This window comes from Dendronephthya gigantea, unplaced genomic scaffold (genome assembly GCF_004324835.1).
Source record: "Dendronephthya gigantea isolate DGI-Jeju-01 unplaced genomic scaffold, DenGig_1.0 000186F, whole genome shotgun sequence".
NCBI lineage: Eukaryota > Metazoa > Cnidaria > Anthozoa > Malacalcyonacea > Nephtheidae > Dendronephthya > Dendronephthya gigantea.
In genome coordinates, this window is record NW_021163196.1 from 305,321 (window position 1) to 324,435 (window position 19,115).

The 19,115-nt window shown below is 36.4% G+C and overlaps 1 protein-coding gene and 1 long non-coding RNA gene across 7 annotated transcripts; both read right to left on the reverse strand.

Moving 5' to 3' along the window:
* Positions 1-968: 968 nt before the first annotated feature.
* LOC114538507 lies at positions 969-3,615 on the reverse strand. The gene is made up of 2 exons (XM_028559684.1): positions 2,514-3,615; positions 969-2,245 (listed from the first exon to the last, which is right to left on the reverse strand). The coding sequence occupies exons 1-2, from the start codon at positions 3,613-3,615 to the stop codon at positions 969-971; spliced, it is 2,379 nt and encodes a 792-aa protein (XP_028415485.1).
* A 2,162-nt stretch (positions 3,616-5,777) lies between these two features.
* On the reverse strand, positions 5,778-18,493 carry LOC114538488. 6 transcript variants are annotated; one of them, XR_003688756.1, is made up of 12 exons: positions 18,111-18,493; positions 16,895-16,937; positions 16,037-16,085; positions 14,995-15,043; positions 13,950-13,998; positions 12,899-12,947; positions 11,848-11,896; positions 10,821-10,869; positions 10,560-10,661; positions 9,312-9,384; positions 8,220-8,293; positions 7,582-7,993 (listed from the first exon to the last, which is right to left on the reverse strand). It is a non-coding gene; the product is annotated as an uncharacterized LOC114538488 (long non-coding RNA). The 6 variants fall into 6 exon arrangements; XR_003688757.1 differs by lacking the exons at positions 7,582-7,993; positions 8,220-8,293 and adding an exon at positions 5,778-5,841; XR_003688758.1 differs by lacking the exon at positions 8,220-8,293.
* Between the last annotated feature and the right edge of the window lie 622 nt (positions 18,494-19,115).

Below are 19,115 nucleotides of genomic sequence, written 5' to 3' on the forward strand. Positions count from 1 at the left end.
CTTGCGGAAGAAATCTAAAACTTTGCTGACATCCCAGGTTGTCTGATAGCGAGGGAGAGCCGGACGTAGTTCGAATATGCCCTTCATAAAGCGCTTGACGATAGGTAAGTGTCCAAAAGTAACGTGACTATCACTTAACTCCAGAACAGTAGATAAAGCACACCTCGCCGAGTTTATTGAACTATAAGATAACCCCGAGTCGAACAGGGATGACAGGAAATCTAACGCCCGTGGTAAGGGGGGTGATATAATATCACAGTCCCTCGCCATACAAAATTGCAACCATTTTTGTAGGTGCACTTTGTATTGAGATCTTGTGCTATCCCTCCATGAGGATTCAATGATTTGAATGGATCTTAGCGAGTAGCCACGGCGTTGTAGTTGTTGCCTGAGACATGACATACTAAAAGTTTCAGTTTTCTGCACAGGGGGTGAGTTATTTCCGGAGAGTGACAAAGTCTCAACAGTTTTTGACTGGGTTGTAGGATTACTGGCGGTTGAACATGAAGCAGGGCCAGCAGAGGGTACCAAGGCTGGGTGGGCCAGTCTGGAGCAACTAAAATTCCCTGGGCCTGCTCCTGGATTATTTTCTTCACGGCCTGTAACAAACAACTAAACGGGGGAAAACAATAAAACTTTAAGTCACCCCATGAGATAGAAAAAGCATCAACAAACATTGCTTCAGGGTCTGGTCTATAAGAACAATATTGAAAATTGTTTATTCAAGCGTGATGCAAAAAGATCTATCTCAGGTTGAAATTTTAAAGTATTGAGTGCATTACGTAATATAAGGGATTAAGTTTCCATTCTCTATCCTGACTTTGAAAATGGCGTGATTCTTTGTCTGCTAGGACATTTGCAGAACCAGGAATATGAGCAGCAGTAAGCCAAATGTTATTTTTGATACAAAATTGCCAGATTTGGCAGCCAATCGAGTGACAAGCACGACTATGGGAAGTTCCATGTTGTTAATTACTGCTACTGCTGTGGTAATCTATCATGAGTTTAACATGCTTTCTCTGAATGGTATTGCAAAACAATCTTAGGGCAAAAAATGCTGCCAGAAGTTCAAGATAATTGATGTGATTTGTACGTTCCTCTGGAGACCACCTCCCCCCTGAGGATGTATCTCCGAGTACGGCTCCCCATCCCTGTAAGGATGCGTCAGAGTATATGGTAATATCAATGGGAAAAGACATTAGATAATTAAAACTTTCATCTATATGGGTAACCCACCATCTTAACTCTACAAGACCATCTTCAGAGATAGTCATGGGGGCATCAAAATTTCCTTTTGCTATTTTAAGAGCTGATATTTTATCCATTTCAAGGTATCTGTAATACAAAGCCCCATACTGGACTCCAGGTAAAGAAGAGACAAGGCAACCAATAATCTTAGCTACCTGCCTTATAGAAATATCTACAGGATTTGCAATAGCGGCAATCAAAAGCTTCTTTATTTTTTCCTTCTTCTCGATTGTAACTCTGATAGTCATTGTTATAGAGTTAATAACAAACCCCAGAATAATAACTTCTTGTGATGGGGAGGTAACAGACTTTTCTGGGTGAATAACTAAACCTAGCCTGTCAAAGGTTTCTACAGTATCAAGAATATTATTAGCACACCTAGCATAAGTATGACCCTGCAAATAGAAGTCATCAATGTACCCACTAATAATATGATGCCTCTCTCTAAGCTGAGCCAGTGGTGGTTTCATAAGTTTGGTAAATTTTCTAGGGCATGTAGCCAAACCATTGGGAAGAGCTAAGTATTTATACAACTTGTTTCTATAGAAAAACTTTAAATATTTTTGGTAAGCTGGGTCCACCTTGACACTGTAATAAGCATCTTTTAGGTCAAGTGTAGCCATCCAGCAATTTTTAGTTACCAGTTTCATAATGGTTTGAATGCCTTCCATTTTAAAATGGTAGTTTTGTATACACTGGTTTAACTTTTTCAGGTTGAGTATCAATCTGACTCGTCCATCCTTCTTAGGCACAGTAAATACAGGGGAGATAAATTCTCCTTCTTCATGCGAACACTCTATAATTACCCTCTTTTCTAGTAAGCTTTTAATTTCCGCATCAGCTAATGAGTAGTGTTCTTTACATATGCTATTTAATGGGTAAGATGAAGCTATTGGAAATTCTATAAAATTTAATTTCTCACCCGAAACAGTTTCAAGTATTGAGCTGTCTGAAGTGAAATTTGCCCATTCAGAGTAATAAGAGGACAACTGCCCTCCTTGGAAAGATGACACCCTAGACATAACATAGATTTAAATGGGCCCTCCATAAAAACAGAAAAACTATTTACCTGAAACTGAGATTTTAAAAACGTGAGTTGTTCATAGATTTCTTTTTGAGAGGGGCTGAGGACGTCTGTTGTTGTTGACGGAACCCTTGACGAAAGTTGTTCTTGCTGTGGTATGTCCCCCTCCCCCTTTGCCATAAAAAAGGTTTTCGGGCTGTGGTCGGGTATGCCTGTGGGCTTTTGAATCGGGATGACTCACGATTGGAAAAAGTTCCCTGGGCCACAGTATTAACAACTTTGTTTGTGGCCCGAATATCTTGGATGGTCTTGGAAAGATCATCCCCAAATAAAAACCTTGTAGGCTTAACAACCCGGGAGCATGCTTGTCGGAATTCCGGATTGAGGTGATACCGGAGTGCATCTTTGCGATTAAATGATATCTCTTTGTGCACATGCCCTAGTAGGGCAATAGAATCTGTCAAATTAGACAAAAGTGCCTCATAATTTGGAAAGGCTTTCTTCCCTCTGCTCTCAAGCAAAGCCTCCATTGTATTGACCATAGCAGAGGATACGCTTAGCAAGATATCTTGCAAGACAGAGGATTTGATATCTGTTCTTTTTACAGAACTCGACAATCTCCCCCAAATCTCAGGGTTCACCCGGGGGGAAAAAAGTTGATCACAATTCTTAGGAGTCTTATAGTTCTCCATTATAGATTTGCGTTTTTCTAAGTCAAAATCAAGTGTGAATTTTTCATTCACCAATTTGGCCAATCGTTCTGAAACAGGGGCCCCAGTTTCATCGGAAGGGTTTAAAGACTCATTGATAACAGCGAGGAGATCTTCAACCTCCTCATTCTCATCGGAATCTAGTTCGGCTTGATCGATTAGCTCATCTACTCCGGCATGGACGCTTAATATGTCGTCCTCAACTATGTTTGACTCATCTGGAGTCTGATCATGCACTTCATCGTTTGAAGCGAGTTCTTGCGCTTTCTCTGAAGCATTATCTGTTGCTTTCTCTGAAGCATGTTTCGTTGCTTTCTCTGAAGCTGTGTGAGTGTTTTTACTACGCTTATTAGCGTTAACGTGGCTGGGAACGGCGACCTCAAACATCTTGGCTTTGCGTTTCCCGCCAAAATTTTCATCTCCTTGAGATGAGCTTGTGTTGCCTTGTGCAAGCATTTGTGCTAATAATTTATGCGTAAGTTGCATGTCTTCTCGCATATCGCTAAGAAAGGAAAGCAATCGGTCGTCTTTTGTGCTCACTGAGCCGTTACAAGACGACTGCTGTGGCGAAGAGTCTTCCCGCTCAACAGCCGAAATTTCATCAACTATATCTGCGCTTTCGCAAACCGACATTGACAAATATAAGCACTAACAAGACACTATAACAAGACACTATAACATGAAAGGCTACACTTAGCTGAAATCTTGGTCTTCAGATAGATTTCAGGCAAGATTCAGGACGAAATTCAAGCATGAACCATCGAGCTCCAAAAAATAGCGACTGATCACTGGCGCGTGAACAACACAACTGGTTGGCGCATGCGCTCCACTCTCTCGTACAACCTCACACAACATAAGCTGATGACGAAATAGAATCGTCTTACGGGTTTCTAACATGCGAACAGCAGTTGGCCGGCGATGAGTTATGAGGGCAACAAAATAGACCATTTCGAAATCGCTCGGCATTTTTGGTACAGGATTACTGCGCTCGGCGTGTGTATTTGTGTGTAAAGTGAGCGTGAAGAAAAGAATAGCACATTGCAAGCCACATTATTTAACAAATTGGCAGTTTTCACACTAGAAATTTACACACTGGTTATTCATCTGCAGTATAAATATTCACAACAGGCGCATACGTCCAGATGATTAATATTCAGTTTTTCGTCATATAGAGACGCATAACCAACAGTAATCGCCCAACGGATAACGCGTTTGTTCTCCGTCTTTACACTGAAGACGAATAACCATACAAAATATATTACGTCCAGACGCATAATGCGTGTCTAGTGTGAAAACAGGCAAAAAACAATGCACAATGCAGCTGCCCGCACATGCAGGCAGGGGGTAGCAATTCATCGTATTAGGAGGCGACCCGCAAGCTATGCCCGCATAGCGTTGCAACGCGTGGTAATTAATAGTTTCATTCTATCCCTACAGTATTTCGAGAGCGCTGTTCACTTCGGACGGTCATTTCGCTGTCTGTAACATTGTTGATTGGTAACGATGCGTTGTCAAGATATTCTTCACTATCACTGAATTCTTCCCATGGGTTTTCTACAACAAAATAGAGGATGAACAAAACGACAATCCCGCATTGCAACAGTAATGTGTATGACACCTTTCGAAATGCTAATTCAACCTCGTCCAAATAGATTCTTAAAATTATTGGAACAAATACGATGATGGTAACTGTAACCGAGAGTCCTAGTTTAAGGTTATTCATCTTTGCTGTGCCCCTCCATCTCATTGCAGCCTGTAGCATTATGTGGGAAATGACCAGGAAGCCAAAATTTAACATCTTCAATAGCAGGTATGCAGCAGCTGCGGCAATAAAAGCTCTCTCGGCGTCAAAAATCGTGATACGGTAGCAAATCACGAAAATATTACTTGATATAGATGAACAGTTGACAGGCGATTCGTCGTAAGCAAATGTGTCGGTTAATTTCACTTCGTCTTTCTTCTTGAAACAATCGATGTCTGGGCTGTTGTTTCGATGAGGGACTAAGTACGAACTTAATAATATTAACTTTGATTGACATTAATTGATTAATTGCACGAGATTGTATAGGTAATATGAACCAAGGAACACTGAACTGATTTAGGTAGAGATACGAGAGCACGTTTGCGTGAAAAGGAGTTTTATTCTGTTAGCTAACCTGTTTAATTTGATTTATGTGTGATTATTTAAAGATTATGTAGAACGCGTAGACCCGGCAAGAAGTAAGTAAAGAGATTTATAATATTAACATAGAATGCGATAAAGATAGAATGATTTAAACCCAATGTAACCTAAACTTATATTTACTAATCTAATTGTTAATCATTATTTGTTAGATCGAATAATTACATCAATATAAAACCACAAATTATACGATTCCGTGTTCTACGTTCTGACCCGATAATCCAGCTGTGATTACAGTCATACGTCAGGTCAACAAAAGCGAGAAGACAAAATAGCTGAACGCACAAAGAAATGACTATAAGTGAAGTGAGCATAAAATATTTTCTTTTGTTAGATGTAAGTTTTCTGTTGCAGACAAGAAACGTCAATCAATGGTCGATAATTTTTTTAGTGACTATGCTTTTCAAAAATATTGCCATTAAATTTTCGCTCAGTTTGGGGTTTAAACCCCAAAATATTAAACCAAAGATAAATGATATCAGTGACGGAAGGAGGCAAATGGCGAAAATAACACCTGCATAGTTCGCCAGATCCATCTTTTTCCTGTCTTTATAGTCTTCTTCCAAGAAACCAATTTTCTATAAATATTATAAAAACACAAACACACACATACATACGTACGCAGATGGCGTTGTGGGGACCTCTGATGGCGTAAGTTTTCCCTACATTGTGGGGACCTGTGTAAAATTTCATAAAACATGCGTTATGGGGACTTCATAGTGTAAACGTTGTGGGGACTTGAAAATTTGAGTGTAATCATTGTGGGGACCATGCAACGTTTGTGTAAACATTGTGGGGACTCGAATGTATAACCATGGTAATTCTTATTGATTTTAAAAGATTAGTCATTTTTAGACAATAGTTAATTCTGATCAGTTTTACAAATTTTAAAACTTAAGCAATGAAACCTTAAATTAAACGACGCTGTATAGTTTATACATTGATTCATCTCTTACACGAATTTATATTATGTCGATAGCAAGTCCGTACCTGATACTCTGCATACAGTAAATCATTTATACCATACAAAACGCGCATTTTGTGCAGTAATCAAATCATTTTGGCTGTATACAGTATTGATTATAAGTATATTGCTTTGTATCGATTTACGCGTCGAAGTATCCGCATCACAGACATAATTTATAGGAGAAAAAATAAGTCGCGACTTATTTAAAGCTAGATTACAGTCGCTTTTGCGCATGTGCGAGCTTTTTTTCAAGCTCCAAGGCCCCGCGGCGGAGGTAAAAAGACCCTGGGTTCCTGGGTACGAGGTTGGCTTTGTTTACATTTTTTGTTTTTAATCCAGTTCATTTGCACAACATGAAGTATTCCACAACTAAATTAAAATGGCGGACGCGTCAGGAGTGGAGTTTTATAAAACCATTCAACAATTGTCATTTAGATCACTAACATTTAAATATTATAAAAACTACCACTGGAACATATATCGTGGATCAATTTGACAATTTTTGTGCGTGTATCGTTAAAAAACATTAAAAACAAAGCCGATTAAACCGGCGTTTATGTCGCAACCTGAGTGGCTTTAGAATGAGTGAAATTTCTACCACTGCAAAATTTTGGGTAGTGTTCTCCAAGCAAATGCATTGAAGAGAATTTCGATACCTGTATGATCAATTAAAATTTCCAGACAGCGACAGTGGCCATATGGTAAGTATGTCAGGATTGTATCTAAGTTTGAGATAATTATATTATAATGTTTACCAGGGTTGCATATAAGATCTTTTAAAATTAAAAACTTCTTATTTCTTACATTAATATAAGAAGATATACAGTAAGAAGAAATAAGATAAGAAGATTTGCCAACCCTGATGTTTACAGTGCATGATTGTTGGATTATTAAATTTTGGTAAAGGATGATACTCTAGTAATTTTGTTCCGAATTTAAATGACCTCTAACTCAATTCGAGTAAACTTGGAAGTTAATAAAATATATCCGGCTGACCTTCATACCCTGTTATAATATTATAGGATTCAGAATTATACTCTAATTAAAACCTGTGGAGTGAGCAGGACAAGGAGCTAGAGATGGAATTCAGGGAAGAGGACAATCAATGAATTTTCAGGTGGATCTATCAACCACACCCAGAAAATGTTCCAGTTTAATACAAATGTGCCTGGCTATGGTTGTTGCAATCAAAAACATTCTGGTCCTTTTCCATGCGTTACTGATATAGATCTCCCTATTAAAGGGAGGATCATTTTAGATATTTAAAAAAAAAAACTTGGGGTACCTGGCACCTGTTAGTTAAATTGCAATGCACAATGCTTAAAACATATTTCACACAATCCATTCCTTGCTACAAACTACAAATTTTAATGAACTCCTCAGCATATTATTAATTAATACAGGCTTAAATTGTATGGTGTATCTTATTTCAGTAAGAAAATCCATCAAATATTAAAATATACCAACACAGCAGTTAATACATTGTTTTTTCGTTGACTTAAATTACTTGTTTATTCCTGATAGCCATAATAATTAGAACTCACCAGTGTTAAAACACTGAAGCAGCAGTGATCTACTTATATGGATACTAGTATGTGCGGTTTACTATTGTAAGACATACGTTTTCTTTTAGGTGGAATGCATTTCAGGTCTTATAAGTTCCACATACTCACAGTCATTGTTTCTAAATGCTAGACAATTCCTGGTCTATAGTCTATTTGGCTGATGGGTTTTAATCAGTCCTTTGATCAAAATGCAGGGACATGAGGATATGTTAGACTCAATTTTGCTTCGGTTGTAACTTGTATCACCAATCAGATTCCATCAATGATGCCCTTATAACTGGACTTGACAACTGGTACCTAAAGAAGAATTCTAATTATCAATCTTATTCCAATATATAATTGAATAATATGATATAGTATATTATTTTTATTCCTGTTTAACAGTCTTAAACATGATGTGTTCAAAAGTAGTAAATTAACAGGATGGAATTTCAAAAAAATATCAAAAGTAACTAATAGTTTTTCCACCAAATAAATGTAATATTTTACATAAACATTCAATAAATGTGACATCCAGACTGACCTGTGAGGGCTGCGAAGCATTTATACGGAAAGTCTTTGTACGCCGGAAATACTTGTGAAGGCACCAATTACACCCTATTTTTAATGAAGTTTATAATACCGGGTCTTTCTATGGTCTTTCACACAGTTCCGAACTGGAGACAAAATGCGCGCAAATAATATCGAGGATTCGAACGCCAGACAATTTGTTACACTTTAATCTCTATTTACGCTTGATTTTGAAATATTTCCTCGAAGCAATATATTTGCGAAAATACACTTCAGACACATCTATTACACATATGAAAATTATTCATTGACTTTCATACTTTAGCACATGCGCAAACGCGAACGATAAGCCGCAAACACCTCGTATAATTATAATGACCATAGGGCCATTTATAGGAGGAAAAATAAGTCACGAGTCGACTTATTTAATTAAGACGCGACTTAAGTAAGATGCGACCTCGTCGTATAAACGAACCAAAATGCTTGTTCGCGTGTTAGGTAAGACCCGTGCCATGTAAGTCGCGACTTAGATAAGAACAGAGATTTTACCTGTTCATATTTTAGACGCGTCTTAATTAAATTAAAAACGGCCGAAAAAGTCAGAAATCAGAATTGCTGAAAATGTAAGCAAAGCTGACACCATAAAGAGATAAATTGCAGCAAAAAAAAGCGATACGTGGAGCGGCAACAACATTAAATACGGAAATAATAAGCGAAAAAATCATCTAACTATTTATACCAGCTCGCGTCTTATTTAAGTCGCGTCTTAAATAAGTCACGACTTATTTTACTTCGTATTTGGCCCTACCATAATATCCAGACTAACGAAATTTGAGTACTTTGAGTAATTTTCGGTTTGATTAAGAGTGATGACTAATGTTTAACCTAGTTCTTTATATTTTTACTACCATAAGTTAAATGTTTATGTAGGGACAAACGTCTGGTTGCTTAGAGGGCATGAAAACTTTGCACTATCCTAGTCTATCTTGAAAAACGATGTGAAAATTATAGTACAAGTCCTGATAGTTATTATCGTGACTAAACAAAATGTCCTCCCATATCTTACATGTATCTAAAATTATTACAGGAAAATGTCACAAGTTACCTTATTGTACGGTTAATCATTTCCTCTCTGTGAAGGATCGCTAAGTACACTCGTTCGCTGCACTGATTCGTAACTAAATAAAATTTACGTACATATGTAATCCCACCCAAAAAGTGGAACTGACTGGGATAAGAAACTTTCTGATTTGATGGAAAGAGCTAGCGCAAGAATACCTGATGATTTTGATGAGTAACTAAGAGAACTAAGAATTGGCTGAGGATGTGAAGACGTATATATACCAGCAAATTGCCAACAAATTCATTGCAAATTTGACTCTAAATTTTTGGGTGATGTTACGAATTATTCGTAACTTTGTGGGACTATCAAAAATGCAGTTTATAACAACAAAGAACTTACAAACAACTTTACAAGTTCAATTACTAATTTCGTTTTTGGGCATTCGCAAAATTAAATATAGCTAGCCATAACACAGCAAATAATCGCCGCGAACGCCTGAGTCTTGATAAAATCGCCGCACACGCGCACGCATGTATTGAAAACTTGTAGGGATGACTTTATGGGGACCTGAGTGTACAGTAAGTCCTCACAGTGTAATAGTTCTTGAACAAGTCTTGATGTGTTGAAAACTTGTACCAATGACTTTATGGGGACCTGAGTGTACAGTAAGTCCTCACAGTGTGAAAATTCTTGCACAAGTCCTGATGTGTTGAAAACTTGTAGGGATGACTTTATGGGGACCTGAGTGTACAGTAAGTCCTCGCAATGTGAAAGTTCCTGAACAAGTCCTGATGTGTTGAAAACTTGTAGCAATGACTTTATAGGGACCTGAGTGTACAGTAAGTCCTCACAGTGTGAAAATTCTTGCACAAGTCCTGATGTGTTGAAAACTTGTAGGGATGACTTTATGGGGACCTGAGTGTACAGTAAGTCCTCACAGTGTAAAAGTTCTTGCACAAGTCCTGATGTGTTGAAAACTTGTAGGGTTGACTTTATGGGTGAGTGAAAATATAAGCCGCTATAATTAACAAACTGTTGTGAAGAGGCAATTTACCTATCTTCACCAAACTTTTCTTACAATTTGCAATGCAATTCTACTCCCGCGCCATCTAATGTTGTCAAATACGAACATTTATTACGACCTGCTAACTTTTTTAAAATTTCGAACACTCGCTACAATCTAACATCCCTCAAAACTATAATTGCACTAAGAGTTGCAAGAAAATTGCATAGTGTAACAGTGACAGAGTAGATTTTGTTAAATGTTAACAAAAATTGTAATAAACTTACCACATGCATCATTAAAAAACTCTCAGTCAAAGTTTGCTTAATAGTGATCTTTTAAATGGGTCAATGTAACAAAGGTCAAAAGGATTTCTCACATGTTCCATCCTAAAAATATATATTGCAGGGAAAAAGATGTTAGGAGTAAAATAGATACTATTTCATCTTAAATAGCAAATATATTACCTATGCTGTGTTTATAAAGTGTAACTATAAAAAGATATAAATAACTAAGAGTTAAAGACACAGACAGGAAAAATAACTTACCAAAATGATTTGCTGTAAAAGTATACGAATGTGCTGTGAAACAGTCAGTCTAGGAAATAGAGAATTGTGTTAAATGATTATATTATGCACAGGAAAAATAAATATGTCCATGTCAGAAACTTGCATGGCCACGTACTTGGCTTGTCATATAGCCAAAGTAAGAATATGCTTGCATTTTGTATCTAAAAGTCATTTAAAGCACAGTAGCAGCAATGAGGGAGGGACTCTATCGCACTTAAAACTTTATCGTGTTTTTTAAAAACAGAATCTCTCAAGAATTTTGATAGGCAAACTATTTACAGGTGCATTAGGTGCGTAGGTGCGAGATTACACCCTTTCAAGATATAAGGGTTCAGAGTTATATAACCTAAGGATCAAAAGATCCAAAGTTTCAGTGCCCTCCCAATGCATTAATGAGCCAACATCACGTCTGTCGCAAAACAATTTTAACTTTTGCTCATGCAACTCGCAGTACACAGTTTCAAAGAACTTAAATCATGTTCCCTGCAATATTCAATTACATTATTGAATTCTATTTTAAGTTGCTCATGCGTTGCTCATTGCATATTTTTTGTTTGTGTCTAAAGGTCTATTGCACAGTGCCCCGTGTGGTGCATTGGATTTAAACGAAAGAATTAAAATCGTCAAAAAAAGGGAATACATTTCTAGTAAAATGGTGCATGGAAGAACACGAAGAAACGTTCAAAAGATGCCAGCAATTCGGTTTAGAAACATGCATGGAGTTAAAATAAAGTTACAGATCAACAAAATTGGTCGCAAACGGGGACGACTAAGCAATAGACAATTTATGCACTGAACCGACCATCATTTGATTCAGAACAAACAATCAAGGGGTGACAGAATTTGAACACTAATTAATATCCTAGGAATCCAAAGCATAAGAGTAAAATAGATATTATTTCATTCTAAATAGCAAATATATTGCCTATGCTGTGTTTATAAAGTGTCACAATAAAAAGATATAAATAACTAAGAGTTAAAAACACAGACAGGAAAAATAACTTACCAAAATGATTTGCTGTAAAAGTATACGAATGTGCTGTGAAACAGTCAGTCTAAGAAACAGAGAATTGTGTTAAATGATTAATATATTATCCATAGCAAAAACAAATATGTCCATGTCAGAAACTTGCATGGCCACGTACTTCGCTTGTCATACAGCCAAAATAAGAATATGCTTGCATTTTGTATTTAAAAGTCATCTAAAGCACAGTAGCCGCAATGAGTGAGGGACTCTGTCGCACTTAAAACTTTACCGTGTCTTTTAAAAGAGAATCTCTTAAAAATTTTGATAGGCAGACTATTTACAGGTGCATTAGGTGCGTAGGTGCGAGATTACACTCTTTCAATATATAAGGGTTCAGAGTTATATAACCTAAGGATCCAAAGATCCAAAGTTTCAGTGCCCTCCCAATGCATTAATGAGCCAACATCACGTCTGTCGCAAAATAATTTTTAATTTCTGCACATGCAACTCGTAGTATACAGTACTCAAAAAACTTAAATCATGTTCCCTGCAATATTCAATTGCATTATTGAATTCTATTCTAAGTTCCTCATGCGTTGCTCATTGCATATTTTTTCTTTGTCTTCTTTTGTATTTTTTTTGTGTCTAAAGGTCTATTGCAAAGTGCCCCATGTGGTGCATTGGATTTAAACGAAAAAATGAAAATCATCAAATAAAGGGTTACATTTCTAATAATATGGTGCATGGAAAAACACGAAGAAATGTTCAAAAGATGCCAGCAATTTGCTTTAGAAACATGCATGGAGTTACAATAAAGTTACAGAATTACAAAATTGGTCGCAAACGGGCACGACTCAGCAATAGACAATTTATGCACTGAACCGACCATCATTTGATTCAGAACAAACAATCAAGGGGTGACAGAATTTGAACACTAATTAATATCCTAGGAATCCAAAGCATAAGAGTAAAATAGATATTATTCCATCTTAAATAGCAAATATATTGCCTATGCTGTGTTTATAAAGTGTCAAAATAAAAAGAAAAAAATAACTAAGCGTTAAAGACACAGACAGTAAAAATAACTTACCAAAATGATTTGCTGTAAAAGTATACGAATGTGCTGTGAAACAGTCAGTCTAAGAAACAGAGAATTGTGTTAAATGATTATATTATCCATAGGAAAAACAAATATGTGCATGTCAGAAACTTGTATGACCACGTTCTTCGCTTGTCATATAGCCAAAATAAGAATATGCTTGCATTTTGTATTTAAAAGTCATTTAAAGCACAGTAGCAGCAATGAGGGAGGGACTCTGTCGCACTTAAAACTTTACCGTGTCTTTTAAAACGAATCTCTCGAGAATTTTGATAGGCAGACTATTTACAAGTGACTAAGGTGTGTAGGCACGAGATTACACCCTTTCAAGATATAAGGGTTAAGAGTTATATAACCTAAGGATCCAAAGATCCAAAGTTTCAGTGCCCTCCCAATGCATTAATGAGCCAACATGACGTCTCTCGCAAAATAATTTTAACTTCTGCTCATGCAACTCGCAGTATACAGTACTCAAAGAACTTAAATCATGTTCCCTGCAATATCCCATTGCATTATTGAATTCTACAGTATTTTAAGTTGCTCATGCGTTGCGCATTGCATATTTTTTCTTTGTCTTCTTTTGTATTTTTTTTGTGTCTAAAGGTCTATTGCAAAGTGCCCCATGTGGTGCATTGGATTTAAACGAAAAAATGAAAATCATCAAAGAAAGGGTTACATTTCTAATAATATGGTGCATGGAAGAACACGAAGAAATGTTCAAAAGATGCCAGCAATTTGCTTTACAAACATGCATGGAGTTACAATAAAGTTACAGAATTACAAAATTGGTTGCAAACGGGCACGACTCAGCAATAGACAATTTATGCACTGAACCGACCATCATTTGATTCAGAACAAACAATCAAGGGGTGACAGAATTTGAACACTAATTAATATCCTAGGAATCCAAAGCATAAGAGTAAAATAGATATTATTCCATCTTAAATAGCAAATATATTGCCTATGCTGTGTTTATAAAGTGTCACTATAAAAAGATATAAATAACTAAGAGTTAAAGACACAGACAGGAAAAATAACTTACCAAAATGATTTGCTGTAAAAGTATACGAATGTGCTGTGAAACAGTCAGTCTAAGAAACAGAGAATTGTGTTAAATGATTATATTATCCATAGGAAAACAAATATGTGCATGTCAGAAACTTGTATGCCACGTCTTCGCTTGTCATATAGCCAAAATAAGAATATGCTTGCATTTTGTATTTAAAAGTCATTAAAGCACAGTAGCAGCAATGAGGGAGGGAATCTGTCGACTTAAAACTTTACCGTGTCTTTTAAAACGAATCTCTCAAGAATTTTGATAGGCAGACTTTACAAGTGACTAAGGTGCGTAGGCACGAGATTACACCCTTTCAAGATATAAGGGTTAAGAGTTATATAAACTAAGGATCCAAAGATCCAAAGTTTCAGTGCCCTCCCAATGCATTAATGAGCCAACATGACGTCTCTCGCAAAATAATTTTAACTTCTGCTCATGCAACTCGTAGTATACAGTACTCAAAGAACTTAAATCATGTTCCCTGCAATATCCCATTGCATTATTGAATTCTACAGTATTTTAAGTTGCTCATGCGTTGCGCATTGCATATTTTTTCTTTGTCCTCTTTTGTATTTTTTTTGTGTCTAAAGGTCTATTGCACAGTGCCCCGTGTGGTGCATTGGATTTAAACGAAAGAATTAAAATCGTCAAAAAAAGGGAATACATTTCTAGTAAAATGGTGCATGGAAGAACACGAAGAAACGTTCAAAAGATGCCACCAATTCGCTTTAGAAACATGCATGGAGTTACAATAAAGTTACAGAATTACAAAATTGGTCGCAAACGGGTACGACTCAGCAATAGACAATTTATGCACTGAACCGACCATCATTTGATTCAGAACAAACAATCAAGGGGTGACAGAATTTGAACACTAATTAATATCCTAGAAATCCAAAGCATAAGAGTAAAATAGATATTATTTCATCCTAATAAGCAAATATATTGCCTATGCTGTGTTTATAAAGTGTCATTATAAAAAGATATAAATAACTAAGAGTTAAAAACACAGACAGGAAAAATAACTTACCAAAATCATCTCCTGTAAAAGTATACGAATGTGCTGTGAAACAGTCAGTCTAAGAAACAGATAATTGTGTTCAGTGATTATATTATCCATAGGAAAAAAAAATATGTCCATGTCAGAAACTTGCATGGCCACGTACTTTGCTTGTCATATAGCCAAAGTAAGAATATGCTTGCATTTTGTATTTAAAAGTCATTTAAAGCATAATAGCAGCAATGAGTGAGGGACTCTGTTGCACTTAAAACTTTACTGTGTCTTCTAAAAGATAAACTCTCAAGAATTTTGATAGGCAGACTATTTACAGGTGCATTAGGTGCGTAGGTGCGAGATTACACCCTTTCAAGATATAAGGGTTCAGAGTTATATAACCTAAGGATCCAAAGATCCAAAGTTTCAGTGCCCTCCCAATGCATTAATGAGCCAACATCACGTCTGTCGCAAAATAATTTTAACTTCTGCTCATGCAACTCGTAGTATACAGTACTCAAAGAACTTAAATCATGTTCCCTGCAATATTCAATTGCATTATTGAATTCTATTCTAAGTTGCTCATGCATTGCTCATTGCATATTTTTTTTGTCTTCTTTTGTATTTTTTCGTGTCTAAAGGTCTATTGCACAGTGCCCCATGTGGTGCATTGGATTTAAACGAAAAAATGAAAATCGTCAATAGAGGGTTACATTTCTAATAATATGGTGCATGGAAGAACAGGAAGAAATGTTCAAAAGATGCCAGCAATTGCTTTAGAAACATGCATGGAGTTACAATAAAGTTACAGAATTACAAAATTGGTCGCAAACGGGCACGACTCAGCAATAGACAATTTATGCACTGAACCGACCATTATTTGATTCAGAACAAACAATCAAGGGGTGACAGAATTTGAACACTAATTAATATCCTAGGAATCCAAAGCATAAGAGTAAAATAGATATTATTTCATTCTAAATAGCAAATATATTGCCTATGCTGTGTTTATAAAGTGTCACAATAAAAAGATATAAATAACTAAGAGTTAAAAACACAGACAGGAAAAATAACTTACCAAAATGATTTGTTGTAGAAGTATGCAAATGTGCTGTGAAACAGTCAGTCTAAGAAACAGAGAATTGTGTTAAATGATTATATTATCCAGAGGAAAAATAAATATGTCCATGTCAGAAACTTGCATGGCCACGTACTTGGCTTGTCATATAGCCAAAGTAAGAATATGCTTGCATTTTGTATTTAAAAGTCATTTAAAGCACGGTAGCAGCAATGAGGGAGGGACTCTGTCGCACCTAAAACTTTACCGTGTCTTTTAAAACAGAATCTCTCAAGAATTTTGATAGGCAGACTATTTCTAGGGGAAATAAGTGTATATATTTTAAATCAGCAGCATATATATAAACACATTTTATGACTATATATTGCACCAAATCATAAAAATATTTGCTATGGATGCTTGCCAGTACTAATTCATTTAATATTATAAACTTGCTATTCCATATTATAAAATGGCAAGGGGTGCTTCATGCATGAATTTCTAGTATAACTACATCAACAACTTAATTAGTATTATGCAAAGATAAAATCAACCAGAAGTGCTGGAACCATGCGGGCAGCTGCCCCCCCCCCCTGCCCTTTGTTCATGGGGGCAGCTTGCCTTTTATATATTCATAGACATTGCATGTATATCTTTTCAGTCTTACTATACATAATCCAAGTTATGATCGCTGATGTGGTTGCGAAACAAGTGTAAACAGGCCTTAAAGTGCCCTCTTTTGAGTTGCTGCCCCCCTGCCCTTGACTGCTTCCAGTGCGTCTGAAGTCAACAAATCCTAGCCTGATAAACATCAACCTCGTTCAGCATACTACAGGTACAAAAGTTCTTCTTGCACACAGAAGAAAATATATAACTTACCAATCTTGCAGTAGAGGTATGAGCATGTTGCATAACAGTCAATCTAGAAAACAGAGAATAATTTAAAACCTATGTACAAAGAAAAATTTTGCTGATTAACAGTAATGCTTTTCAATGACTTTATTATTAAATGTAGGTGCTATTACAATCAGATCTTGGGTCTTTTACAAGAAAGCATATCACAAAGTTTAAGAAATTAATTGAAATTTCCAGATAAGTAAGAGTTTGCTGTTTAACATTTTCTATGCCGTAACCCTTGTTGAATCAGCCATAAATTGTGCACATGGGTATAAACCAACTTAATGAGTTCCAGCTTGCGAATGTTAACATTTGGTTGGAATCCTTTCATCATTATAGTTTTATTTGAAGACTTTACAAATTCCAAAATATTGTTAAAAAGTAGTGATGACAGCAAAAATGGCTAAAATTAAAGCTGGTGGAAATAAAGAATGTAACATCCAAAATAGGGAGACTATACAGAATTCTCTTTGATTTAACAAGCACATATCTTTACAGTGAATTGGCATTACTTCAATCTATCAGTTTAAACCAGCATCTTGTGTTAAAATATTTATATATTTCTCAAGAACACTCTTTACCTCCCTTCTTCCATGTACAGATTATGAGAGCTCAGATACACATATTATTTTAGAAACTAGGGTAATTTATTTAGTAAAATCAGGTAAGTATTTTCCTGGGTTGACCAACCAAGTTACCATCTAGTTCATCTGAATGGACCAACTGAACAGCTGAGCAATCTTTTTGTAACAAGTAAGCATTTTGACCAAATCAAGCTTGAAACTTAAAACTTTGCTAAGAGCTACCTTAAAGTGATCTGATGTTGTACTGAACTTACTGCTGCATGGTGAGATCATGAAGAGGTGGCACATGTTCTTGAATGATATAGAATTCAGGCACATGAAAGGTGATATATGTACATGTAGAATTATTTATACCACTCAAGTATAAAGTAAAGTTGTTTAGACTTTAGAAGTAAAGCTACAATTTCATTGCCATAAAATTGAACCAGCAACACCTAATATTAAAGTCGTTTTCTGTGGTGTAAAAACATTCTCAACGGTATTAACGAGCATTTTTCACATAAATAATATCTTAACTTCATGAATATTCAAAACACAAACATGCAAATACTTATTAAAATGAAGTCGGATTTTATAGTTGTAAATTATTCAACAACCAAGAAATAACAACATACCTGGCAATAAACCAGCAACTAAAGCATAACTTGAGATTTTTGGCTTAAACATATACCAAATAGTACTGGAAATATTTCTTTACATTTCACATTTGCTGAAGAAAAACAACCGCCATTCTATTTGCAAGCCGCGAGGTCGAACCACTGAGCCGAACTCCGAAGCGCCAGCGGCGCGCCGCGGCCGAAACCTGGAGGCAAGGATGTCACAAAATGTCACTGTCATTACTGCCACTGGATTCTGGATGTCACTCAACCCCACTCAACACTCGACGAGAGTCGCCGTCGATTCAAAAAGGCCTTGAAGACGAGGATGAATTTTTGCAGACTACCCGTTCATTGCCTTGTGGTTGCAGTGGCGTAATGACAGGGTGTCAGGGTGTCAAATGACGGGGGGCCCTGGGGCCGGTTGTTCGAAAGGCGTTTAGCTTAAACGGTGGATAAGTTCAAAATGGAAAGCAAAACTATTTATTCATTGAACAACTGAGCTGAAATATTTCGATGTAAATAGCTTCATTGTCAATGGAAGTACATATTTAATACATAAGATGCATATTTAGTCATTCACAAGATGCATGAGAGTAATTTTAAACTTTGGCTTATCCACCGTTTAAGCTAAACGCCTTTCGAACAACCGGCCCCTGAAGTTTAGGGCCCCCGAAAAAAATTGCCCTGAAAAATTGATAACACATTTATGGAAAATAGAATTACTTTCTACGCACTCGGGTATATAGGCAGCTGTTAACATTATTTCATTATAAATTTTATTATAATTTACTATGCGCAATCTCAGCGTAGTAATATATTTTTTTCTCTGGCTCTTGATTGCCACCATAATGGCAACAAATATATTTGGACTAGGGGGCCGATCATATGAGACGGGCAAGCCCGGTTTTGTCGGACTAGCTCGCTTTTGCCGGGGTAATTCTTATTCGCAATCATAGGAGCCAGCCTGGCCCCAAACAATTATGTAATTCATTGTTTTTTAGCCGCCAATTCAAAGTTAAC

What these genes read in the sequence shown, in the direction of transcription:
- LOC114538507 (XM_028559684.1), bottom strand. Translation starts at nt 3,615, where the DNA reads ATGTCGGTTTGCGAAAGCGCAGATATAGTTGATGAAATTTCGGCTGTT. An exon ending in CCAGGGAACTTTTTCCAATC is followed by an intron (nt 2,246 to 2,513) that starts GTGAGTCATCCC and finishes CATCTTTCCAAG; the next exon opens with GAGGGCAGTTGTCCTCTTAT.